The 26,166-nt window shown below is 37.3% G+C and overlaps 4 protein-coding genes across 10 annotated transcripts in view; 2 read left to right on the top strand and 2 right to left on the bottom strand.

The window, feature by feature from the left end:
- Positions 1–1,661, bottom strand: part of osgepl1 (O-sialoglycoprotein endopeptidase-like 1) — a 3,154-nt gene extending 1,493 nt beyond the window's left edge. The window contains exons 1-4 of the mRNA XM_024286755.2: positions 1,060–1,661; positions 606–993; positions 319–523; positions 84–232 (exon numbers count right to left, since the gene is read on the bottom strand). Coding sequence (XP_024142523.1) covers positions 84–232; positions 319–523; positions 606–993; positions 1,060–1,265 — 948 coding nt within the window. The 5' untranslated portion in view covers positions 1,266–1,661. The remainder of the gene's footprint in view (positions 1–83; positions 233–318; positions 524–605; positions 994–1,059) is intronic.
- Positions 1,658–5,109, top strand: adat3 (adenosine deaminase tRNA specific 3). The gene is made up of 2 exons (XM_024286756.2): positions 1,658–1,739; positions 3,936–5,109. The coding sequence occupies exons 1-2, from the start codon at positions 1,728–1,730 to the stop codon at positions 4,989–4,991; spliced, it is 1,068 nt and encodes a 355-aa protein (XP_024142524.1). The 5' UTR covers positions 1,658–1,727; the 3' UTR covers positions 4,992–5,109.
- Positions 5,110–5,874: 765 nt separating this feature from the next.
- ormdl1 (ORMDL sphingolipid biosynthesis regulator 1) lies at positions 5,875–9,432 on the bottom strand. Of its 2 annotated transcripts, XM_024286759.2 has the most exons (5): positions 9,154–9,294; positions 8,444–8,494; positions 7,809–7,988; positions 6,870–7,021; positions 5,875–6,721 (listed from the first exon to the last, which is right to left on the bottom strand). In XM_024286759.2, the coding sequence occupies exons 3-5, from the start codon at positions 7,980–7,982 to the stop codon at positions 6,586–6,588; spliced, it is 462 nt and encodes a 153-aa protein (XP_024142527.1). In that variant the 5' UTR covers positions 7,983–7,988; positions 8,444–8,494; positions 9,154–9,294; the 3' UTR covers positions 5,875–6,585. The 2 variants fall into 2 exon arrangements, with proteins under 2 accessions (XP_024142527.1, XP_024142525.1); XM_024286757.1 differs by lacking the exon at positions 8,444–8,494 and having other exon boundaries at positions 9,154–9,432.
- Positions 9,433–9,533: 101 nt separating this feature from the next.
- On the top strand, positions 9,534–25,547 carry pms1 (PMS1 homolog 1, mismatch repair system component). 6 transcript variants are annotated; one of them, XM_024287164.1, is made up of 14 exons: positions 9,606–9,751; positions 9,834–9,878; positions 10,236–10,379; positions 10,676–10,858; positions 11,170–11,272; positions 11,673–11,836; positions 14,635–14,751; positions 17,933–18,055; positions 18,162–18,308; positions 18,390–19,180; positions 22,122–22,571; positions 22,680–22,810; positions 24,934–25,094; positions 25,180–25,547. In XM_024287164.1, the coding sequence occupies exons 3-14, from the start codon at positions 10,248–10,250 to the stop codon at positions 25,378–25,380; spliced, it is 2,703 nt and encodes a 900-aa protein (XP_024142932.1). In that variant the 5' UTR covers positions 9,606–9,751; positions 9,834–9,878; positions 10,236–10,247; the 3' UTR covers positions 25,381–25,547. The 6 variants fall into 6 exon arrangements, with proteins under 6 accessions (XP_024142935.1, XP_024142934.1, XP_024142932.1 ...); XM_024287165.1 differs by having other exon boundaries at positions 10,233–10,379; XM_024287167.2 differs by lacking the exons at positions 9,606–9,751; positions 9,834–9,878 and adding an exon at positions 9,534–9,599.
- The last annotated feature ends 619 nt before the right edge of the window (positions 25,548–26,166 follow it).

The raw sequence follows: 26,166 nt of genomic DNA, 5'->3' as shown, positions 1-26,166 counted from the left end.
TTTTATTGGTTGACATTGTACAAGTTGAATAATCCACACATGGCTACATATTTGTTATATTTTTAATAGAATTTTTTACTTACCAAAATGGGATCCTCAGATGACAGAAGGCCATTTTCCTTACAAAATAAGATGGCACGATGGGTTCGTTTTGCAAGATGAACAGCAACTGTGTGTTGTGTGGCAGCTGCAATATCATTTACGCAGGACAAAAGTGTACCTTGTTCTATTCCTACAATAAAGATTGATTATAAGTTGGGTATCCTTGATAAATTGGGTATAATAAGAATTCAGTAAAATTGTGTTTTCCTCAAATACCTTCTTCAGCCTCTTTTTTCATGATGGACATTGTAATTTGACTGCGTAGTCCAGCAAAAGAAAAGCAGCAGTCATAAATTCGCCCCATCGGTGTCCTGAAAGGGAACTTTCTTCTGTCACCACTTCTTGCTAGAAGTTCTATCGCTTGTCCTCCACTCAGCGTAGAGCAGTTGGGATGTTTTGTGAGGGACAGGCGTCTTGCTACCTGTAAATTATTTACAAAACAGATTTAAGTGCTTTCTTATATTTACAATACTATGAAAATGGTCAAAAAGCAATGAACCTACTTTATCCAGCGTGTCTCCTGGAGCTTCATCCAGCGTGTGACCTAAATGCAGAAAGTCGTCAACTCCTCGAGCAACGGCTAGAAGTGAGTGACCACCAGAAACAAGCAGGACCAGGAAAGGAAAGGGCACGGGCTGGAGCATTCTGATAGTCAGGGCATGGGCCTCCATGTGGTGAATGGGAATGAACGGTTTGTTGTGCTTCCTCACAAACTTCTTACTGAACTCAAGGCCGATGCCCAAGCTCAGGGCCAAGCCTGGCTTTACTGTTGTGGCCACAGCTGAAAGCTGGCTTGGGGCCACTCCACTCCTCTCCAGAGCTTCATGAACCACAACTTCAATGCTCTCTCTGTGGAGTTGTTGTGCAACAGTGGGAATGATACCACCAGTCCTGTAAATGGGGAAAATATCTGTCAAAAAATGTCAATTTTAATGAAGATTTTACTAAGTTCCTCACCTCAGATGTACCTCCTTTTGTGAATAAAGAGACTCTCCCAAGATTGTACCAGTTTCATCCAGAACAGCAGCCCCAGTATCATCACAGCTCGTCTCAATGCCCAAAACAAGTCTGGAGTAGTGTGCCTTTCTAGTCAAAGACTTAATATCTAATAAACGTCTACGATTAAACAGTCTCCACATGATTTTTGTGTAAGCAGGCAGCATTATTTAAATTCAAAGATTCAAGGTATATAGAAAATATATCACATGCCAGCACGAGATAAAATTAATTATTAAATAAAAATACTAACGTAAAAACATAGAGAAACGATAAAGCACTTCCACTTGTATATTTGTATATTTTATCCTTTTTGTGAAAGTTCCGACCACGATTTCAACTCAACTCAATGGTTGTGTTACATGTAAATACGTCCGACTGTGTCATTGATCATAATCAAATCAAAAGATAAAAAGTAAGCCGTAAAAAAAATGTATTTTAAAATTAGTTAACCTCTTAATCTACACAATAGTTATATTTTGAAAGTAACTTTAACAGAAAATTGCATACGCTCAAAATAAGTTAAACATGTTGCCCCACGGACACATTTAGTAGACGGACAAGCATTTAGTCGTGTTGCCAGGTTGTTTGACCACCACACGGCTTCTCTTTTTTTATCGAACAAATTGATGCATACAGAGGTAAGCTTCATACTTTTTCGCTGCTCATTGACAGCAACGAAACAATAAAAAGATTATTGCTGGAGCAGTACCATTAAAACGGAAGTCAATGAGGATGTTTCTGTTTCTGTGTGAAAAGCTGTGTTGTCTTCACGAGCAGCAGAAATGTATTTTTTAACATCCTGTACTTCCTGTACTTTTAAAACTCGCTAACAACTGTTAAAAAAATTATCCCTTTTCGTGTTTATTGTATATTTATAGATTTTTACATTTATATAACAGTCACTTTTATCAATTTTCTAAAGTGTGTACATGTTTATTCCATTAATTTCAATCTCTTGCCCCCCAAATTAGCCGCTTTTACAGTATTTTTTATTATTATTGAGAGAGAAAAGCTGTTATTTGAATTTAATTAGGGCTTTATTTGAATTTCCCTAAAGGAGGCATGGAATCCCCTACTTGTAATTTGGAGGAGTTGAAGCGTTTTGTTGTAAAGGATGCGCCTCAAACCGTCTATTACATCCCAGATTTCATAACAGAAGATGAGGAGTCCTACCTTCTCCAGCAGGTCTACAAAGCTCCAAAAACAAAGTGGACCCAACTTTCTGGTAGAAGACTCCAGAACTGGGGAGGGTTACCTCATCCCAGAGGGATGGTGGCAGAGAAGATCCCTGACTGGCTCCAGGATTACTGTGAAAAAATATCCTCTTTAGGTGCATTTGGTGGGAAAACGGCAAACCACGTATTGGTTAATGAGTACAAACAAGGGGAAGGCATTATGCCACACGAGGACGGCCCGCTGTACCACCCCACAGTCACAACCATCAGCCTGGGCTCTCACACACTCCTGGACTTCTACAAACCTGTTAGCTGCAGGGAAGGAGAAACCCCACAGACTGAAGACAACCGCTACCTGCTTTCCTTGCTGGTGATGCCGCGTAGCCTCCTAATCCTGCAGGATGAAATGTACCAGCACCTTCTTCATGGCATTCAAGGACGGACTCATGACTTGCTGACGGAGCAGGTGGTGAACCTGTCTTCTACCGGTGTCCTGCTTGGGGAGACACTGACTCGAGGCACTAGAGTGTCACTCACGATAAGACACGTCCCCAAAGTTATGAAAATGAAGCTCATGCTGGGAAGAAAATGAATAAAACCTCAGTTTGCTACTTTATTTCCAAGTGAATTTTCATTTCGGATTGGGAGTGCTCTAATTGCACATGTAGTTTTAAGTGTTTATAATGTTTTAATCTACAATAATTTCCTTCTTAAAATATTTCTGTTGAGTAAATTTTATTTTTAATGTTGCTTCATTGAGATATGTCTTCATTGTTAAAATCAGCTCATTCCAAAAATCAATAGTCTTAACTGATGTAGATTATAAAAATGATTACACATTTTTCCAAGGCTGAATAATTTCTTAAAGGAAGTAAAAACAAATGTCTGTTGGCTATGAAATTCTTATCTTTTTAATCCAAGTTAATTTATTTGTACCTGGGGGTGTGTAATATTAGAAAAAAAATCTTTATCATTCAAAACATTGCAGTTATCATATAATTAGCAAGATATGAACAATATATTTTTATTTCAGTATGCTTACTTTTATAAAAGACAATAAGTGTTCTGTATTACAGTCTTTCTATAGAAACTATTGGCAGTTTTGATATTTTTGCATCATTAATGTACATCAACAGCCAGTATTTAAATGTTTTGTTGAATAATATTTCAATATTTAAAAAATTACTTTGTAAACTTTGTTTTTTTTGTTCTGGAGTTAATTTTTTTGTCAGATTTCAAAGATTACTGTTTATTAAAACCTGGCAACATGAATAAATAAAATTAAACTTCTAAACATGACAGATCTGACCAGTTTCTGTTTATGTGTTTAAATATATATATATATATATATATATATATATATATATATATATATATATATATATATCCTAATTGTGGCATGAGCTGTTTGTCGTGCAGGAAACACTCTTTATTTTTACATAGTAATTGTATTTTTATTTTAAACTAATAAAAACTGTAGTTTCAGCTTAACATTTCTTCCTAAAAAGGTTTAATTTAAGATTAAAAATTCAGAAAAAATGTTTTTTTTTTCATCAATCATAACAAATAAAAAATTGAAAAAAATGATAGAAATGATTTAAAAACTTACAAGTAAAAGGCTTTCTGACCATATGCTCTGTCCTGCAAATGTGCTGACAGGAGGACATCCAAACAATGGAGCCACAGGCGAAGCGCTGGAAAGGGTCGGTGTGTGACACCGACTCCTGGGATGCTTTTCCCGTACTCTCCGACTCTCAGTCGCAAGACATCGAGCTGATAGAAGCTTTTGCTGCACCCATTACCAACAAGAAAGAGACGTCAAGAATTATCGGGGAGCTGAATCGCCTCTACCCGTTGATTGGCCTTCAGCATCTCAAGAGGGTACGTGCTTGCAGAGACAAGGGCAGCCAGAACCCTCTGGAAGTCCTCCTGTGTTTGATCAGTGAAGCTCCAGATGTGAAGGCAGTCAGCAGAGACTCTCTGCTACCCTCAAGTGGAGCTAAATGGGATGGGTTGGGCGAGCCTTTCCTGGTCAGGATTCCTGCTCGTGCGCCCTTGACCCGACCTCAGTTTGAACTGGCGAGCCAATATTGGCCCACGTCGTTTCACGAAGACAAACATGTGACTGTGGCCTTGAGAGGGGAGCTCTTCAGCACCAAAGAAAAAGCCAAAATGCACACATACATGACAGCTGCCCTGACTGCTGCACAGTCCGCTAAAGAGCTGGGGATGGAGGCCGTTGGGGCGGTCGTCGTTGACCCTGAAGAGGACGGGATCATAGCAGTTGGCCACGACTGCAGGCGGGACCACCCCTTACACCATGCTGTCATGGTCTGCATCGACCTCGTGGCTCGGAGCCAGGGCGGCGGAAAATACTGCTATGACCGTTACACTGCATGCCAGTTCAGTTTGCCAAACGCCGCTAAAAAGCAAGAAATGTCAGATCAGTCAGAGGGAGGAGCTAAGCCTTACATATGTACAGGCTATGACCTTTATGTCACCAGGGAACCTTGTGTCATGTGCGCCATGGCGCTGGTGCACTCCCGCATCGGTCGAGTTTTCTACGGGACCGCCTCAGCCGACGGCGCACTCGGAACCCAATTTAAAATCCACACGCAGAGAGATTTGAACCATCGCTTCGAAGTCTACAAGGGGATCTTGAGTAAACAATGTGAGGATCTTAATGATCAAAATCTTGAAGAAAAGCAAGTTTGATGTGAAAAATTAAGCTTTTGTTTGCTTTAAAATGTTTTTTTACAAGCCTTCTTTAGGTAACAAAATAAATACAATCTTTATTGGCAGTTTTTAGTTTTTATACCAGCTGTTTTCTTTAAAAATATTGAAATAAATTGTTACAATTTCTGTTTCTTTTAATTTAGATTCAACATTACTTCTGATGTCTCGCAAAGCTCAGAATCTTTTGTTTGTCATTTGTTTGTGTTGGATAAAATCTCATGGAAACTGCATTAACAATCTAGAAACCTAGAAAAGTCTGAATGCTTTGTGCTGAATGTGGTCGCTGAAGATGCTGAAGCCATTGCAAAGGTTTCAGAATGCAGAAGTCTTTTAAGAATTTCTTGATAAAACAACAAAAATGTAATAAAATTTTAAAATGCGTAAAATTCATGAACACCAAAAGTATCAATCAGGAATTAGATGACGAGATTGCATGGGTTTTAAAGTGCTCAGCTATTTCAATAATTTCTTCTATTGGACTAAAAACTGCATACATTGCGTAACATTTTTAAAATAGCAAAATATATGAATAGCAAAAGTGCAAGCAGGAATGTCCTGAACACTTGTATAACAAGATTGCTTAAGTTTCAAAAGTGCACAACATTTTTGACGGATTTGAAGAACCCTTCCTTTTCACTGGGGCTGAAAAAAAAACAAAAACAAAAAAAAAACACATACATTGAGTTACTATTAAAAACCATTAAATATATCAACACCAAAACTACAAGCAGAAATGTCCTAAACAAGCTGAACGTTTTAATACCAAGATTGCCTAAATCACTCAAAGTGTGACTCAGTTTTTATGTGCCAAAAAACATTTGGAAGGAGCAGTAGAATCATAATAAGGAATGAAACTAGAGAATCTGAGGTCACAATTTTTAATAAGATTAACAAGAAATACCACTGTGGCCTAAATGGCTACTCAAAGCAGAGCTAGCTGCCTTGGTTATAGCAAAAAGTCTTAATCTAGCAAGGGCATCGACAGGCCTAAGATGAACACGTAGACGCTGCAGACTACCCTGAGTAAACAATTAACGTCACAATGTTTTCTTCTACACACAAGACATAAATTCACAAAAACTGAAACGACTTTCTTACTCAGTTACAAATAAATGTTTCACTTGTCAAGAGAATCATGCAAATAAGGAGGATGATTATATTCCTGACTTAGCTAAACATTTGGCACCCATTACCTAATGAGTGTACCAATAAACAGGGAGCCACGGGCCCATACCGTTACAAAGTAAACTTCTTTGAAAAATACATTGGAACATCTGAGTGACTACATTTCACAATTTTGAGTCACTATGTGAACATAAAGACAGAGGAAAGAAAAATAAAGAATTAAACTAAAGTCCTCACCAGCACCTGGGCCAGCCCAGATGTAGGCAGGCCAAAAAAAGTAATTAAATATTCACATAAGTTAGTAATGCTTGTGGCATTCTGTCAAATACAAAGTACTCCTGTGTTTTCTTTAAACCTGAAGTATCTGGCTGTCCTTACACACTAATCAGCGGTACAGACGACACAGGAACAAGCTTCTACTGCTGAGAGGCACAGCATTCACAATAGCTTAATACTTATTGATGCCAAAAATCCTCACTCCGTGCAGCTGCGGCAGCTTGGGGATCAAGACACTTAAAAGTGAGGCAGTGTTGATGACAAAGTGCGTTGTGTCGTACTTTGTGTAGAAACTTGCAAGGAAGTATCTAGGAAAAAAAAAACCAACAAGTTAGTTGAAAAAACAAATTACTTAAAAATAAGAAAATCATGAGTCTGATGCTAATATTTTAAATTTGGCAACTTCTGAACATTTCCAATCTTACGATACTGTCAGAACTGGATCTTAATACTCACAGAATAATTGGCGAAATGGTGAAAAACTTTCGAGACGAGGTGAACTGCACGCCGTAATCAAGCTGCTCCCAATGGGTGAGAAGCCTGGCTTTCCCCTGATCTGGAGTCTCAAAAGGTGTACCTTTCACAGCATGCATAAAGACATACATTCCCTGCAAAGAGAACAGTTGAAGTATGAGTGAATATTATTCATAGACTGGTTCAATTACCCAGTTAATATTAACCATTTAACTGTCTGCTCAACCAAACAGTAGAGCACAGTAAGAAAACCATCATCTCTCCAGCTTCAGAACCCCTTTCGAGGTCACTGGGCTGCTGGAGCCTATCCCATTCACTTCTGGGTAAAGATGGGATACGTGCGTTAACAATTAAAAAATTACAGTAAATCAAAGAACATAAACACTGGAGCTACAGTGTTAAATGGTTGAATAGATTTAGTCTTGGTTGTGTCTTTAAAGGGTTAATGGTATTGCTTTCTAATAACACGTTTTTACCCCTCTAAGTCACCATAAATGCTGAAATTTGACTCAAATGCTAATAGAATTGATGCAGCTTTGTTTCTTTGTGTAGAAAACAATCTGATAATGTGCATTCTTATCTTAATAACATACTCAAGAGCTAAAAAGGTAAACTAAGATAAGCTCAAAATATGATAAATAATATCAAAATACAAATACTATTTATTTATTTAACATCAAATTGAAATTTTACATTGCAAAGGGTATAAAGGGGATTTAATCGATCTATTACTATAAAGCAAACACACTCTGATGAAAGACAACCGGCTATCCATGACCTTGACTGTTGCTGATAACACCGTAACACACTGATAGTGACACACAATCCCAGTGAACTACACTGACACTGGTCAATGAATGTCTCATTCCAGATGTGTGACAAACAAAAGATTATTTGCATTTTTTTAAGTATTGTACTTACAAAATTGTGTATAACGTTGGTTAAAGTCCACACTACAGGAACACTGAAGAAGGGTATGCTCAAGAGAACGATGTGAAGAACTCCAACGCCCAGCGCATAGGTCAGCCAGATCCCCCGGCTGTTCATTACTCGAGTATTGGGGTTCACCTCACTATGAGCCACACCCACGTTCATTCTGGTCTGTGGACAGAAAAACACATCTATGTAGTTTCTCATCCATTTAGGGGGCATTGTCTTAAAGTACAGTCACAGCATTGGGACTTAAATTGAAAATATTTCAAGAAAAATGAATCCAACTTCAAGCTATTTAAACTTTGTCAATGGGTTGATGCTTTTGATGAATAACTCATAAGATTCATAACAAGAAAAACTGAGTCAAAATACACTTTAAACTACCTAAAGTATATGCAGAAAGAAAAAAAAATTAACTAACTTTAATCTAAACATGAATTATTTCATAAAAATTCCACCATTTTCCCCTCAAAATAGATTAATTTAGACAATTTTATCAACATATCAGACATATGAGGCGCTTGCAGAACATTTCTAGACATCTTTTGCTTCAAAGGTTAAAGGTGTTCCAGCAAACTGCAGCGGTGGCACTTTTCATTACAGACGAGTCTGAATATTAGCACCTTGCGTAATCTTGCTGGACTTTGTCTTCTGGCAAACTTTCAACTGCAAGTCTGGATTTGAAACAAACACCAGAAACTTAAATTGCAGTCATTTATAGCTATCTGGTTAACATGTAACAGCTTAAATAAAATGCATCCCCATTATTTTCTAAACTATATTTATTATACTTATTTTCCCCTAAGGAAAGACCGGCTTATTTATCTGGTCAGAGGATCGACAAGCCATCTAGTTTCTGTAAACAAATATAGAATTAACTATGGAAAGTGAATACTGTATGTCTAAAATAGACTATATGTGTGTAAAATAACATAAAAAATCTAAATCATAAAATGTAACTTAAAACAGAAAACTTTATTTCTAAATATTAATATAATCTAACAATGGATTGGTCTATTTTCTGAATTAGTATTGGACTATAGCACAATGCAACGCTTCAGAATCAATTAATTTACCAATTAAACTGACTACGACGCTTTATGAATATAGTGTCAACCACTAGATTTTTTTTCTGAAGTCTATTTTTTATTTGATAACCATATATCCTATTTGCATCCTTCCTTTAAGCCCAGTACATAGTCAGGCCCAAACCTTTACTACTAAAAAAAGAAAAACAAGGCAGCGTGATTACGTAAATTAAAAAAAATAATGCCAACGGTATTACTTTAAACTGTGGAATAAAACAACTGCAAGAGTTATAAGATTAACTTACACGTAGCGGCAAGCAATGACAGTATTCTTTTATGAAATACTACAAAGACAACTTGTTTTTTCTCGTGTTGTACTCAGATCCTGGGTGCAGGGCTGCCTTCGGCGGATGTAGACGTTTATCCAATATTTTGACGTCGTGGTGCGTTTACTGCCTCAATTTGATTTGTCAGGCTTTGTCCCGCCCACCTTCCTCAAAAATAATATCTTTAAAATGTAATTTAAAAAATGGATTCCTCGACTTATGATTGCATCTTTTAAATTAATGGATGTATAGACCGTGGGTAAATTAAAAACAGCAGTAGCAGTATTTTTTAAAGGTGTAAATAATTTCGCCTGCAAGGTATGACTCAGGGTAGAACATTCTCGGAAGTTCTAAATGAGCCCGCCTTCCTCTGACTTTTGACCAATCAGCATCTAATACTGGGGGCGGGAATCTAACTACTTCCGGTGAGCAGCTTAAGGTGATATGACTTGGGTTGTTTAGCTAGTTTTGGATAAAACAGCAAAACTACTGTGGTTTTATTAAATATACACGTGTAAGTGGAAGGTCAGTTATTGCAGTATGCCGAAACCAACTTTTCAAACACAATATTGAGCTGGTACATGCCTTAATTTAAATTTAAAACGTGACATTTATGAATATTAATAAGCAAAGTTTACATCTTGCTCGATGTTGATCAGGAAACTGGGCTTTGAAAACTTTCTTCTACGCAACGTTGAAAAGAGGTGGGTTGTTGTGATACATCCTAGTTTTTGCCCAAATGTTTAAAGACATTCTAAATGTGGAGAAATACTAAAGTGTCTAAATTTATTTAAATGTTTTAAGAATATGTGTATGTATTATTTTATATTGTGTCTATTTTGTTTATATTTGTGTGTGTGCGCCTTTTATCTAATCATAGTCTCACATTTCGAAATAAAAGTTTTCTTCCATTTGAAGGAGTTACCTGAAAATGTTAAATTCTCCTATAATAGTCCACTAATTTATGTGGTGAAGAAGTTAGGTTGGTTAACCTAGTGTCATGTTGCCGTTCTGAATATTAAAATGGAGCAATCTGATTATCAATCTCTTTTTTAAAGCAGATATTTGGAGTCATGAAACTGTTGCCACCAGACTCTGTGCGCCTGCTGTCCAGCTCCCAGGTCATCACTTCTGTGTTGAATGTTGTGAAAGAGCTGCTGGAGAACTCTCTGGATGCTGGGGCTTCAAGCATTGATGTGAAAATGGTAAATTTTCTTAATGGCACCTTTTTAACCAAATATATTGTTCTGTACTTTGTTTTACCCAGTATTTCATATATCCAAGTTAATGTGATTCTTTTACGGACTTTACTGTAAAATTGTTGCTTTCTTTCATTATATTTCCTAACATTAAGTGTAACATACTTAAATAAATTCCAGGGTGAAGCAACTCAGTGGATAGAGAAGATTTTTAACATCTTTCCTGAATTCAAACCTTATTTCTCATTTAAGATTTTGATTAGATAATGTTAAAGAACTGCTTTTGTTCACGCTTTTAAAAGGAGAATTATGGCTTGGATCGCATAGAAGTGCGTGACAACGGTCATGGAGTCAAAGCTGCAGATGCTCCTGTAATGGCTGTGAGACATTTCACCTCCAAAATTTGTAGCCACGAAGATCTGGAGCATCTGGAAACCTATGGCTTCAGGGGAGAAGCATTGGGCTCAATCTGTGCCGTGGCTGAGGTAAGGATTTTATTATAGTAGTTGATGGCAAATGAGCCATCAACCCATTTTCTTAACCTCTTTCCCTTTAGGGGTCAGTACCTGTCCCAGCTACTGTTGGACGAAGGCGGGGTCCACCCAATCATTCTCACACATGCACACCTAAGAACTCTTTAGAGTAACCAATTAAGCATGAGCCAGAAGAAGGATTTAGATTCAAAAAATTGTTATATCGTATACAAATGTCATGTTTTTATTACAAGAGACAATATTATCATTGTTGCTGTTTATTTAAATAAAATCTTATTGTTTTGTGTTTGTTTTTTCATCAGCTGTCTGTTACCACAAAAACAGAGGAGGATGACATCAGCACCCAGTACACTCTTGACCCCACTGGGAAAATAGTTTCTCAGAAACCATCTCATCTTGGTTGTGGTAAGATTGTCATAACTCAGATATTTGTCTCCTTAAACAGAGAAAAAAATAATTGAGAAATAAACTTTTTTTTCCCCAACTTACTTTAACCCTAACCGTAGTGTTGGCATATTAACAATAAATTTCAGTTAAGTTATCATCTCAGTAGATAAACTTGTATAACAAACAGCACTGTTATAATTTTATTTTCCAGTTTCTTTGCTCTAAATGAAAACTAATGATGAAAAGTTATATTTCTTTTCGATTAAGGTCCTGTTGGACTATATTTATGCTAAAATGATTCTAAAATGTTGCTTTAATGTTAGCCTAGTACTTATTTTTTTTTTAATTGTGAGCACAGGCTGAGTGATGTCATTTTTTTGAAAAGATGCACTGAATTCTTTTACTCTGTAATTTCTAGGTACATCAGTGACGGTGCTGAAACTCTTTAAGAACCTTCCAGTGAGAAGACAGTATTACTCTTCCACAAAGAAGTGCAAAGAAGAACTGAAGAAAGTGCAGGATCTGCTCATCACCTATGCTATTATAAAACCTGAACTGAGATTATCTCTAGTTCATAACAAGGTCAGTAATCGTTTCTCAATTTACAGATTCTTTATTATGAGATGGAAAAGCCAAATAGCTTTCAAGATTACATTCTTAAGTGAAAATATTTTTTTTTCAACTCCTTTTTGTGGAAATATAGAAACCAAAAACTGTGCACAAAGTATTAATTTCTTATCAAATATCTTAATTTTTTTTGTATATCTGACTCAGGAATTTGCTCATTTTCCTTATTTTTCAAAAACATGAATGTTTTTATGAGATTAAATGTGGTTTGAAGAACTGCATTAGCTGGTCCTGAAAACACTTTAACCACTAGGTGTCATTTTTACCTTTCACATGGCAGTGTTTACATGACCAGCTCACAAGTGTTCAAATCACCATTACATGTGTATCAGTGATAAGTCAAAGTAAAGCTGAACTGGACTTAAACCAATGTAAAACAACGATAAATTAAAGAATAAAAGATAGTGATATTTCATGGTAATCTTTAGGCTCCGTCAGTCATTTTTTGGGGAAAATAAATTAATTTCACTTTGTATAATTTCATGGATAGCAGTAAAAAATGCTGCTTTTACTGGTACTAACTGTGCTTTACTAATTTAAAATATCTGGAAGTACTTATTGATGATCTATACTTATAAAGCTTTATATAAATGCAACTCCATAACAGAGAGTGAAATTGTTAACATCTTGAATTCTCTACTTTTCTCCCTTTTTCTTTGTCTATGTTTTTGTACAACTTGTCCTTTAAGACAACAGGACAGACGAAGGAGGCACTACCGTGCATGTCTTCTAATTTTGAAACCTGATGTTCTGGAGGTTTTCCAAATAACATAAATAAATTATAAATAGTAATATAATGACTTGTTGACGGAGAAAATATCTCAAGTCTCCTGTTGTTTGCCGTCAATATAAGTTATCAAACTGTGAAATTTCTAACATTTAAGACTCACTTTGATGTTTTTATAATGCTTTTAAGACTTTTTTCCAATGATTGAGAGCATATATTATGAAAATTAAACTTAAAATTGCATTTCTGAGTATTTTTTTAATTAAATTTGTCAGGAGCAGACAAAAAAAACGTTTAAAAAAGAGCTTATTTTTGACGTAAAAAACACACGGTACGGGCCACCAGCTCCCTGCTGTTGTAGGACGACTAGATCCATGTACGTCTTCTTCATCCGAGCTGGAATCTGGCTCAGCACTTTACGGTTGGATAGCTTCAATATTTCTTAACATCTTTGTTGCACCTGTAATGTTAGCTTGGGAGTGTGAGGGGCTGTAAGGTATTGAGAGAGCATGTAAACAAAGAGCTCTCAGCAGCAGGTGTGGGGCTGCTTCACATCAACAATCTATCCAGTGTGGCTCATAGCAAAGTGATATTTTGTCCTCGCTGCTGTTCTGCAGAAGTCTGAACCCCTTCAGCCAAGTAATCAATAAGACTGGTTATGGATACCGACTAAGAGTCACCTGCTCCATATCGATTATATCGAGGTATAAGATAAGATAAGTGACTCCCTGGGCACCTAAATCAGTTTTTCTGATTGAGCTCTCCCTCTTTTGTATGATGGACACTAATTTCAAATCTGTGGAGTTCACCTTAAATATCTTTAGTCGTTGTTTAGGGCTGTTTGGGTGCAACTTAAATTATTCATCCTGCACACTTTAAACTTCCTTGTAATTTGTGCAGCTGCAGTCATGAAAACGTAAAACTGCTTGGAAATGTTTGTTTTTAAAATTTTTATCATGGTGGCCAAGGATTTTCTTTCCAACCTCCTCAGTATTCTTCTGTTTCTGTGGTCCACACTAAACAGCAGAGTATCTATTGCCACTTTTAACTTCCTGATTAGAGGTTTGAAGACATCTGCGGTCAAAATATTTTCAGCTTTTTCCATCACTTTTTGTCCAAGCCTTCTCGATAGGTTTTTTCATCCCCAATTTGTATATAACCTTTTTTTTCTTGGCAAGACAGATTAAGAACGCCATTCTTATTTACTTGACTTTATGAGTATTTTATGAAAAAAAAAACACAATTGAAAAGCAATGACTGATTTTTCTTGACTTAAAGTCCTATTTAAATTATATTTTCATTTATTGTAAAATCATTCTCACTGATATTTTAATTATGATTATGCCATATTTAGCAAAAGGCCTGTGTCCTTTTTTAAGACATATTTTCTACAGAGCAGCAGGAGCTCATTAGAAATTTGCCTCTGGATTGTAGGAGGAACTGTTGGCATGGAAGCAAGCCAGCACTCATTTCCCATGACTCCTTTGTCTACACTCGGCTTGCTTACAGCCCCTCACAAGCACGAGCCAATCAACAAAATGGCACGTTTACAGCTATGCAGCTGTACAGTTTTGAACCAGATGGCAACTCAGATGAGGAAAAAGACGCACATGGATCTATTTGTCTGTAAGTGGATGCATCAGAAATGGAAGACTTTGGCCCGCCTGTAACAGTTACTGCATCACCAGCTGAGTTTTTTCAAACTAGTTTTCATCTGCTCCTGATCCATCTCAAATTGAATAAAGAAATACTCAGAATGTTGTTTCTTAAATTATTTTATATATGTCTTCTACCACAAGAACATGTTGACAAACAATTAAGTGAATGTTTGTTATAACTTCGGTCATTTTCTTGTGGCTTTACACATGAGCTACAATGTCTTTTTTTGAAGTCTCAATTTAGGGGAATAATGATGTACCTCAAACGTCTGAATTTTGCAAACATGTCATGCTCTAGTTATTTTGGTGGCATGTGAGCCTATTATTATGATGTGATGTGGACTCATGGAATTGCTGTGTTGTTCCAGGTGGTGGTTTGGCAGAAGACCAAGGTCGCTGATAACAGAAGTGCCCTCCTGGCCACGCTGGGGCCCAGTGTTGTTGCCAACCTGCTTCAGTGCCACCAGGAGCAAGAGGAACCTGAGGTTAGTGAAGACAAAAGGGTTGAAATATTCCTAATAGTTAAAAGGAAATTTTTAGAATGTTCCCTGAACTTTTTATGTTGCATTTTTTTTTTTTTTTTACATTTTTTGTTTATTTAAAAAAAAAGTTCTGGTGGTTATAATTTAAAACGGTAAAAGAGAAGAAAGGAAAAATAATGAATTTTCCCCTAAATCTTGTTTTATGGTAATATTATATTTGCATTGTTTTATACATGGAACTGACCAACCATACTGACAACCAGAAAATTACATAAAGTATGCTCTCAGTTTTTAACACCAACATCTCCAGTTTTAAATTCCACACAATGCTTGATTTTCCATGTAGGGATTGCTCTGTGCTCCTCTCAACACCAAAAACTCTCATTATCTGACTGAATTCTCTGGACGTTAAATTTAAGAACAAATACAATTAAAGTGAAATAAATAAACAAACAAAGTTTTACCAATGGAAATGCTCAATTTTTCTTTTTTTTTCTTTTTTTATAAATAAAAAATGTTTCAATTTCATATTGTCTATAACTTGTTCATTTTTAAAATATTTATTTAGAGTCAGATTTTTTTATAGATTAATTTTTTATGTTTTTGTTTTAATTTGCTGTGCAATAAAATGTAAAAAGGTTTAAATTTGATTTTGGAAAAATTAACTTGAGTATTTTTCCCTAATATTTATAGTATTTTAGTAAAAGTGCAACATTTTAAGTCAAAAATCCTTTTTCGATATTATTAAAATTATCTATAGTTCTTGGTTTTAAGAGTTGCCATTAAAATGATTGTAATAGCTAAAAACTCTGATTCAAAACCATTTAAGAAGTTAAAAAAGTTAGTTCAGGGGGTGTTTGAAAGATCAATACATTGCGTGGTTCGTATAGTTTTTCTAGAACAAAAGCGAGCACGTTGGCTGTGAGCTCATAACTTCATCGTGAACATCTGGTCTGAAGCCAGCAAATGTGGTCAGTTGGTGGCAGTCCAACTATTTCTTTGCCCTTTTCTCCCGAGTTCTTTCCTGATGAGGAGTGAGTGGTTTTTGTTAGCTAAGCTTTGCTGTGCTGACAGTAATTGCGTTGCAGCTTTCTGCTTGGTCACGGTAGGTGTCACGCGGCTTCTACCTGCTGTCCAGGTTTCCAGCTAACTTAGGCTGACAGATATAGAGCAGCCCTTTTCACCCCGCTTCGCTCTCATTTTCCCCTTTGTTGTTGTTATTTTGCTACTTGGCGACCAGTTATGAGAACAACCTTTCACCTTCTCTGCCCACTCCCCTGTAGTAATGAAAGAGAATTTTTCTACTCGATGTCCGTCAAGAACAAAGGCCTGTGATCAAGGGGAACCAAGCTGACAATTTCACCAGTTTCTCTGAGAGTGTTGTAAGCCCCTCTACCTTTGCTGGACCTTTGGGGGCCAGAGGTGCCTTTTGTACTCTCATAAAGTGACCCTAATGAGCAGAAATAGAGAGAAGCATTTGTGCCCTGACCTGAAACAGCAGTCCGTTTATTAACTTCATTGCCGCGTGCTGCTGCTAATAACGAGCCCAAGGCCATGTGGAAAACTGCACAGCTTATTCACTGCTTCCAATCTGCAGAACATTAATAGCTGTCCATAATTTCTTAGTAGCGTACCATCATAATTGCATTTTAAGTGCAGTTATTGGAGTTTCTGTTGAGTCATCATATTTAGTTCATATGCAGCAGGCCTCCATATGAAAAATGTCTTCATATGTAACAGAAGAACAAAGGATTTTGACACAAAAATGTTGGAATAAAACAATCTTGCATATTTTTACTTGGTCTGCTCATTTCCAATGATTCCCAAACACGCTTTAAATTTTGCCTAAACACACAAAATTCCTGCCCGTTTCTTTCAGGAAGAATGAGATTCTAAAAGTCTGACAAATTATTCCTTTGAAGAATGTTTTGTTCTTATGGTTGAGCTTGTGATTCATCATAATCAATCATTTTCAGCTTTTAGCTGAGATTCTTGCAGTTTCATATCTGACTTTAAAGGGATTCTGGATTGACTTTTTAAAACATTTTCCTAAAGATGTCATTCTTTTCACTCTGGCTGTTTCCCTCACTACTCCCTGACCCCTAAAAGACAATATTGACGATAGTGCCCTGTATTTTAAAGATCCACTTGAATAAAAAAGTTGTTTTTAACATGTATTTGTGGCATTTTTCTAACGATAGAGAACATATTTAAAGAAAATTAAAACTGTGTTTTGGAGTATTTAATTATTTTATTACAGATTTTGAGTGTGAGGTGCTATAAACTAACAGGAGAGAGTGTAAACAGATGAATGATGGGAAGTGGGGGCAGGATATTGGAATGGGACTTAAATGCAATTGGGACACACACAAACGCCAAAAATGATGCCACCAATTTGCTGAAGTAAAAACCTAATAACTATTGACATTTTATGAAGATTATTTATGAATCCATTGAGTTCTAATGATAAAAACTTTGATGATTATATTAAAAAAATGACCATTCTTTCAAACGCATTTCATCAGTCTATATTTGCCATTCTAGTGAGCATCATTGCACACTAGTTTTTCACAGAAACTTCTGGGAAATTTTCAGGTCACTGGGTTTTGGAATAGTAGATTTAGGCCATGTCCAAATTCTTCCCTAGTCACTATATACTGCATTTGCCATTTTGTAGTTCTGTCCAAATCTACAATTCCAAAATTAAGTGGAAACTGGAAACTTCCCAGAAGTCTTTTCAAAAAACTAGAATGCATTGATCCTCACAGCATTAGCGAATATAGACCACAATGCACTGCAGTGAACAATTTTAACATAAAAAATGTTTAAATGTAATTTTAAAATAAACTGTCCACATTTTTATCATCAGAACACAGTGAAGTCCCAAATAGACGTCGTGACATGTTTTTATTGATTACATTTTTACTTTGTGAAATCGCTGACGTCATATCCATCAGTCTTGGCTGTTGTGTGACAGATGCTGTACTTGCGTTTGTTTGTACATCAAAGTTTATAGCTGCACCTCCACCATTGAAATGAATGAGACACCTTCTCACTGAAACTACATTGTTCACGTTGTAAATCGGTCACAACAGTGTTTGGTTGAGCTTCACCTGTTACGTAGTTGGTTCTATACTTATTTACATCGTCTATAATGATGGTTACCATTCTTTTTGATTCACAGATTGTCTTGGATGGTTTCCTTCCTAAACCAGGAGCCGATTACTCGTCTACGAGCTCGTCTACTCCTGATAAAACCTTCCTTTATGTCAACAATCGACCCGTCCAGCTAAAGGAAATAATGAAGGTTGGATATCTCTTTAAAAAATTAAACTAAATAGTTATTAAGTTTTCTTTCTGTTTTTGTTTGGCTTAGTAATTTTCTTCCTCTGTTTTCCTGTAATCTTTACCAGCTGTTGCGTCAACACTACTGTGCTCAGTATTCTGAAGATGCTGTTCGAAATAGATACCCCACCCTTATGCTCAACATCACAGTGTCTCCTTCATCTGTGGATGTGAATCTGACACCAGACAAAAGCCAGGTTCTCCTTCATAACAAGGTACCTGTAGTGTCTAGCTTGGTTCCCGTTTAGTATTGGATTGTCAAAACCTTCTTTTAAATCCTATGTTTGAACTTTTAGGAAGCTGTGCTGACAGCACTAGAGGCCTTGCTGGTCTCCCTCTATGGCTTTCGGCTCAGTTCTGACCCATCCTCTGAGAAGCAGTCGAGTCATGAGAAGGTTGTCCCACCACCGAGTCCTCTGCAGATGGATGATTTACAAGAAGAAAAAAGAGGAAGCACAGAGAAGGCTTTGAGTCTCAATGATGTTGAAGATAATGGACATAAACATGGTGGAACAGTTTCATCAACAGGAAACGCTGATGTGCTAATCGACCGCCAGCCCTCAAACTGCAGCTCCTCATCCTCTATAGCAGACGACTGGATTGTCAACCGCATCCAAGCGGAGCTCCAATCAGACTTTTCCCTTTGTGAAATTGAAATGTCAGAAAACCAATCTGGGGAGAGTCTTACAGACGCTGAATCACCAGCTGCTGGCACCAGTGAAGACCAAATACCAGCTGTGGATTGGAGTCGGGGCACAGCTCTGATTGATCCCTCATCAGGAGAGCCTCTGCAGCCCGTCACCATTCACCAGCCGTCTAAGCACAATCAGTCAGACTTTGCTGAGGTCAAGCGTCAGAGCAGCCCAAACAAAAAGACGGTCAATTCTATAACAGAGAAAGGAGCAGCTCTCACAGCTTACGACATGATCAGTAACCGAACCATCAGAGGGCCACTGTCTGCTGCTGCCCTGTTTGAGAAGGAGGCCAGAACGGAGGTTCTCAGGGAGAAACCTACAGCCAGTCTGCAGGAAATCAGCACCACCGTTCACGAGAGGTGGAAAAACCTAAGGGAGGAAGACCGTAAGAAGTGAGTTTCCAGACCTTTACCTTTTCTGACTAGTTGTTTCCATCCCTTGTTATTTGCAGGGAAGGGAAGCGGAGGAAATTCTGACCTGTCATTTGCACGAAAAAGGCTTGCCTTTGGAAGTTTTATTGATATGAGCTGTGTTTCTAATTTCCAAACAACGGTGCCTATAAAATGTTCTCTATTCAGAAAATGATCTCGTATTTTTCCCTCAGTTGTGACAGTGTGTTGCAGAACAGGAATCAAACCGGCGTGAATGCCAGTGTTGCTTTTGGAATTCGTTCTGGAGTTAGGCAAAATGAAAATGTTCGCAAGTGATCGGGCCCACATCCAAGAAGCTACGCCAGTAAAAGAAGGCCCGCCGTACTGATCTGTATCTGCTGAGCAACTCAATAACCCATAATCCCATTCTGAAAGAGCCCAATTATCTTCAACCTTTGCACGCCAATTTAAAGTAGTTATATAAGTGTGCATCAGCAGTATTTGGATCCTTATAAAATGTATGGAAAAAGACATCTGTTTATTATCCTGCATTTGCTCTGTGCTTGTTTTTAAATGTAGTGTGGGTTGACTGTTTTCACTGCTGCTCAGAAACACAATTGTTTCTAGGAAATATTCTCGCACAAACTTGTGGAAAAGTTTGTTTCCGTAACGGCGAGTTAAAAATGAGCATCTGATGTTTACCACGTGTGGGAGAACGTTAGGAATCAACTTCTTATCATATTCTTTGGATACAAGTTTCCACTCTTGTTTTGTTTGTTCCTTTTCTAAAAGAAACTCTATGGGTTCACTTCAAAAGATACAGTGAGGAAAAAAAGTATCCCTCTTAATAAGATGAGGCCTGTAATTTGAATCATAGATATACCCCAACTGTGAGAGACAAATGGGAAATAAAAATCCATAAAGATTTTTGGATTTTTAAAGAAGGTATTTGTATATTATGGTGGAAAATAATAATAAGAAGAATATTTGGTCATTATCAAAAGTATAAGTCAATACTTTGTTACCTTGTTGGTAATGACAGCAGTCAAACATTTTCTGTGAGTCTTTAAAAGGTTTTCACAAACTGTTGCTGATATTTTGGTCCATTCCTCCATGCAGATCTCCTCTAGAGCAGTGATGTTTTGAGGCCGTCGCTGGGCAACACGGACTTTCAACTCCCTCCAAAGATTTTCTATGGAGTTGAGATCTGGAGACTGGCTAGGTCACTCCAGGACCTTGAGATGCTTCTTATGAAGCCACTCCTTCGTTACGCTGAAAGACCCAGCCATATTTCCTCCTCAATACCTTTGTTGATGGAAGGAAGTTTTCACTCTAAATCTGACGATACATGGCCCCATTTATTATTTCCTTTACATGGATCAGTCGTCCTGGTCCGTTTGCTGTAAAACAGCCCCAAAGCATGACGCTTCCACCCCCGTGCTTTACAGTAGGTATGGTGTTCTTTGTAACTCAGAATTCTTTCTCCGACAAGTAGAGTTCTTACCAAAAAGTTCTATTTTGGTTTCATCTGACCATGGGGCATTCTCCCAATCCTCTCCTGGATCCAAACACTCTCTAGCAAACTTTAGACGGGCCTGCACATGTACTGGCTTTAGCAGGGGGATACGTCTGGCACTGCAGGATTTGAGTCTCTGGTGGTGTAGTGTCTTGTATGTCTTCCACTTCCTAATAATTGCACCCACAGTTGATTTCTTCACACTAAGCTGCTTCCTTATTGCAGTTTCAGTCTTCCTAGCCTGCTTCAGATCAAAAATGCTGTTTCTGCTGTTTAGACAGCTCTTTGGTCTTGGTCATAGTGGAGTTTGGAGTGTGACTGTTTGAGGTTGTGGACAGGTGTATTTTATGTAGATAACGAGTTCAAACAGGTGCCATTAATACAGGTAACGAGTGGAGAACAAAGGATTCTCTTATAGATGAAATAACAGGTCTGTAAAGGCAGAAGGTGACCAAATACTTATTTTCCACCATAATTGGCAAATAAATTCTTTAAAATTCTGACAATGGGATTTTTCTGGATTTTTTTCTCATTTTGTCTCTCATCGTTGAGGAATATCTATGATGAAAACTACAGGCCTCTCTCATTTTTTTAATTTCAAAGAACTTACACAATTGGTGGCTAACTAAATACTTTTTGCCCCTCTGTACCTTTGTGCAGTTTTATTACAATTCAGCTATGTCATTAGCTGAAATTTACTAAGAATATATAATTCCCTAATGAAAGTTCTATTATTTGTTTATTTAAATTATTTTATATAATTATTTAGTTTAGTTATTATTGTTTATACACTCAACAAAAATATAAACGCAACACTTTTGTTTTTGCTCCCATTTTTCATAAGATGGACTTAAAGATCTAAAATTCATTCCAGATCCCCAATATTACCATTTCTCTCAAACATTGTTCACAAATCTGTCTAAATGTGTGATAGTGAGCACTTATAGTGAGCACTTCTGCTTTGTTGAGATAATCTATCCCACTTCATAGGTGTGCCACATCAAGATGCCGATCTGACATCATGATTAGTGCACAGGTGTGCCTTAGACCACCCACAATAAAAGGCCACCCTGAAATGTGCACACTTTTCACTTTTCTGTGTAAAAGTCAATAGCCACAATTCATTAAACACATAGGTAATAAACCTACTCTTCTTTTGGCTTAAAGTTGGCTCAGATTTTAGCAGCTCTAAGATCATATTTTTTCATTTTAATTTGCACAAACTGCATTTTTTTCAACTTAAGTTCTTTAAATGTAAATTATTATCACAGTTTTGGCTCCAACTGTTCAGAAACACTTAAAAAGAACTTCTTACTCAGATAATCTAATTTCATTTATCTTTTGAAGTATAAAAGTCTTTATTATCAACCATTCTGATTGTTTTTGTGCTTTTGTTCCCTTGTTTTGTGAATCAGTGCCATTCTGAGATGCTGTTGGGTTTTGCAGGTATGAGGAAAAGGCAAAGAAACATCTGGAACATCACGGCCAAAAGACCAAACAAGTTTCAGAAGACGCGAGCACGCCGAAGGCACAAATGCCGGGCCAGAAGCGCAAAGCACCGCTGTCCAACCAACAGCTGCTCGACGAGCTCTTCGCCGCACACCCCCAGAAAAAGTTGAAGAAGCCGGAGTGTAAACCCTTTCAGCCCCTCCCGTGTAGCGTGGCCGCACTTCGCCTAAAGCTCCAGCGCCTCTCATCCCAGAACCACGCAACGCCACAGGGCCTCCAACTTGTAAACCGACTGGCCTCTCAGAATGCCTGGGTCCTTTTAAATGGTCAAAAGCTGATGTTGTTAAATCCGTTTCGTGTGAATGAAGCCTTGCTGTTTAAGAGACTTCTAGAGGATAATATACTTCCTGCAGTGAGTCTGCAAAACCCGGTGCAATTAACAGATGGGTAAAGTATCACTTAAAGCTCTACAGAGAAATAATTTCACACTAGTGGAAAGTGCATATCCATCCAGTTTTTCCACCCTAACATGTAGCATTTATCTCTTGTTTCTAGAAATCTTGGTGGAGTTCAGTACACCGAGACGCTGTGTGGCATGGAGAAACACAAGCCACAGCTGGACGGGGGGGTCTTTTTCTCTGATCCCAGACTGGTGGCTAATGGGTTCAAAATCAAACTCACTGCAAGTACGATTCATTTCTTATATTGGAAATGCTTCTTAAGCTATTTCCTTCAGTACCCATTATATTGTGCTTTTGCCATTTTGTAGAGCTGTCCAAATCTACAATTCTAAAATCGAGTGCACTAGAAATTTCCCAAAAGTCTTTGCACAAAAACTAGTGTGCATTGATCCTCACTACATTAGCGAATATAGACCACAATTCATTGCGGTCAAACAATTCTTACCAAAAAAAGTGTTTAAATGTAATTTTTTTAAATAAAACACCCACATTTTCATCATCGTAACATAGTGGAATCGCAAATAGACGTCATGAAATGTTCATAGTGATTCGTTTTTGACTTTGTGAAATCGGTGATGTCATAGCCTATCCAGTGTCTGAATTGCTTGAAATCCAGAGCCCTATGTAGTCCTGCACTAAATAGTTTTTTCAGTAGTTAGAGATTATGTTGATAATTCAGACATAACCTTAGTTTTCATGTGAGAGAGTTTAATCAGGCACAGAACTGTCAGTAATGTGGCGTCTCCTAAATTAGACAGCTCCATCCTTTTGATACCTCACAGATATAAATTGAAGCACTGATGCAACAAATACATTTTGTTTTCAGTGTAATAAATGATTTTATTATTATATTATTAATATATTCTAATTTATATATTATTGACTTTAAAAACTTAAATTAAACGCTCTCCAATTGCATTTGTGTTTTTGTTTGAGGTATGTTTCTAATAATAAAGGACATATGTAAAGAAAAATAACCTTAAAGTTGCATTTCTGAGTATTTCTTTATTAAAATCATTGTGAATCAGGAGCAGACGCAAAAACACAGTTTAAAAAAACCTTGTAGGTGTGATGTTGAAGCTACTACGGCAAGCCGCAAGCTCCCTGCTCTGCTCCATCTGATGCATCAATTTGTAAACACCCCATCATGGATGTCTTTGTTTTCCTCATCTGAGCTGGTTTCTGGCACAAAAATGTTTGGCTGGATAACTCCAATATTGCTCGCCTTTTTTTCGTTGCACCGCTACTGTTAAGTTGGGGTTGTGAGGGGCTTTAAGCTAGCAGGCGAGCGTAAACTGATAACTGTCGGGAAGGGGGGGTGGGCTTATACCATAGCAACAGTCCCGCCCACAACTCGGAGGCAAATTTCTAATGAACAATTGACACTCCGCAGAAACTATGTCCTAGAAAATGACACAGGTTTCTTGATTTTTGGCTAAAAACAGCATAATCATAATTTAAAGATAACTGGGAATGCTTTTACAAAGGAGAATAATTTGATAAAAAGGGGGACTTTAAGGCTAAATCTTTACAATGTTGATGTAAATAATGCATCTTTAATTTGAAGGCTTTTTTAAATATATATTATAAATATATTACTTTACTTCTGGGGTTGGACTTGTGCCTTTAGTCTTATAATCATTTCTCTGACATTATCACTACAGTCATTTGTTCAAAGTATTTCTTTTGTTCACCTCAGCTGACATTGGATTTCTGCCCAACAGCTCAGTAGGTTCGCACCCCAGTGTTCAGGTGACAAAAGTTGTTGGCCTTTAAGAAATTCCTAGAATTTTCTTTCGGCACTACAAGCCCATTAGGATGTGGATGAGAGGGTTCTGAGACTGTTTCACTGCACACGACCTGCTGAATGTCAGGACTTGTGTTTCTGCATGCACTATAATGTTCAACTACAACAAAAATCAGTTTGAAAAGTAATTGTTAAATTGCTTTCAATTACTTCATTTGGCAATTTTACATAAAATTAATAAAAAATCTGCTAAAAATACTTTGAAATATAACATTAAAGGTAGAATAATCACTGGAATTGATATTTATTCTTTGAATTTTGAATGATTTGTAACTTCAGGAGTTATGCATTCGATATATAACTTAAGTGATTTGCAGGATTTCCTTACAAAATGGGAAGCTGTCCTTCCACCACGCTTGACAGCTTCCTTCCAGTCTGCTGGGGCTTCTATCAGTCATTTAACACTCCATTTGGCCACCGGCCTGTTTTGACTTAGTCATCCATTCAGCTGTTAACCACACTGTTTATTTATTATTCTTTCCTGGAGATAGTAGTAGCGTCTGGAGTGTATTAATCCTTGTTTTCTGCTTGCTTTGGCCAGGCCACATGTCAGCAGAGAGACATCTGGAAGTGACGGCAATGGCAGACTGCGTGCCTTTTCTTGGCGTGGGGGACCTCAGGGAGATCCTGACAGCTGTTCTCCACAGGAAGGCCTCGACTGTGAAAGAGTGCCGGCCGCTCAAAGTCAGGAGCTACCTGCAAGTGAGAGGGATGCTGTGAACAAGTCTGAGCGTGGCATCTCTGGCGTTGTTTGTTTGAAATGTTCCGATTGTGACTTTCCATTTAGAGTGAAGCGGTTCGCCTGGCCCGGCAGCTGCCTACCAATTTATCTCGGGAAGATGCGGAGGAAACTCTCCGACAGATGAAACTGCAGCTCAGTGAGGACAACAGAGCCTGTATCCACGGACGACCGTTCCTCCATCACCTCAGTGACATCCCCTCTACTGATGAGGAAGCTATGTCTCTTTTTAGACCTTTGACATTTTAAAGAAATTAAATTATCAGATTTTGACATTCATCTATAAGGGTTTACAATAGGTTTGTCATTTTCTAGTGATAATATTTAAAGTTTGTTTTTCCCCAGTATATGTTGATGACCTCACTTTGTGTTTACAGGTGGAGTAATTCTATAAGCATTACTGTACAAAAACAAAAGAAAAGGTTTTTAGTGAGACTTCGGAAAATGTTGAAGCAAAAGGATATATTCTTTTATAATAGAACAAGTTGATTAAATGAAGTTCTACTTCAAAATAAAAGCCTTTTCGTAATAAATGAAAAATGTTTGCTTTTATTCAATAATAACCTTAAATCTAAGTAAAATAAACCGGTTTAGGATGTCTTGAATTCTGAATTAATGGCAGCAGTTCTTAGGCTTCAGTGACGCCTGACTCCCCCTGTTGACTTCTGAAACGGGTATTGACAAGCCTGAAAGCTTAAGATTTACACATTGCCAGCTAGTGCCCATAATTCTTCACTCAATTAGTTTCTGCCACTTGAGTATTGACGTATTAACTCTTGCTACATTAAAGTCTAGATTTGTGCTGTATGGTCATTTCAAGAGCAAAGTTTAGCAGATTCTCTAAACTAAAATGGGAAACATTTAGTTGGGCTTGAAATGAAGGAAGAAGAACAAAACATGTTTATAGAAATCTAAATATACATTTAAAAATATACTTTATTTTTTGGGTATCTAAATGATGCTGTGCAGGAGAGTTATAACCACATATTTTAAAACAAAACCTTTACTTTTCACTCATCAGTAATATCACCTTTA

The sequence above is a fragment of the Oryzias melastigma genome, linkage group LG21 (assembly GCF_002922805.2).
Source record: "Oryzias melastigma strain HK-1 linkage group LG21, ASM292280v2, whole genome shotgun sequence".
Lineage (NCBI taxonomy): Eukaryota > Metazoa > Chordata > Actinopteri > Beloniformes > Adrianichthyidae > Oryzias > Oryzias melastigma.
The sequence above is the reverse complement of the archived record's forward strand: the minus strand, read 5'-3'. Positions and strand labels throughout refer to the sequence as shown.

Coding starts and splice junctions, on each gene's coding strand:
- ormdl1 (XM_024286757.1), bottom strand. CDS start 7,982: ATGAACGTGGGTGTGGCTCATAGTGAGGTGAACCCCAATACTCGAGTA. Junction 7,022..7,808: donor CCAACGTTATACACAATTTT/GTAAGTACAATA, acceptor TTCTCTTTGCAG/GGAATGTATGTCTTTATGCA. Junction 6,722..6,869: donor ACCATTTCGCCAATTATTCT/GTGAGTATTAAG, acceptor TTTTTTTCCTAG/ATACTTCCTTGCAAGTTTCT.
- pms1 (XM_024287167.2), top strand. CDS start 10,248: ATGAAACTGTTGCCACCAGACTCTGTGCGCCTGCTGTCCAGCTCCCAG. Junction 11,273..11,672: donor ACCATCTCATCTTGGTTGTG/GTAAGATTGTCA, acceptor TGTAATTTCTAG/GTACATCAGTGACGGTGCTG. Junction 19,181..22,121: donor AGGGAGGAAGACCGTAAGAA/GTGAGTTTCCAG, acceptor TGGGTTTTGCAG/GTATGAGGAAAAGGCAAAGA.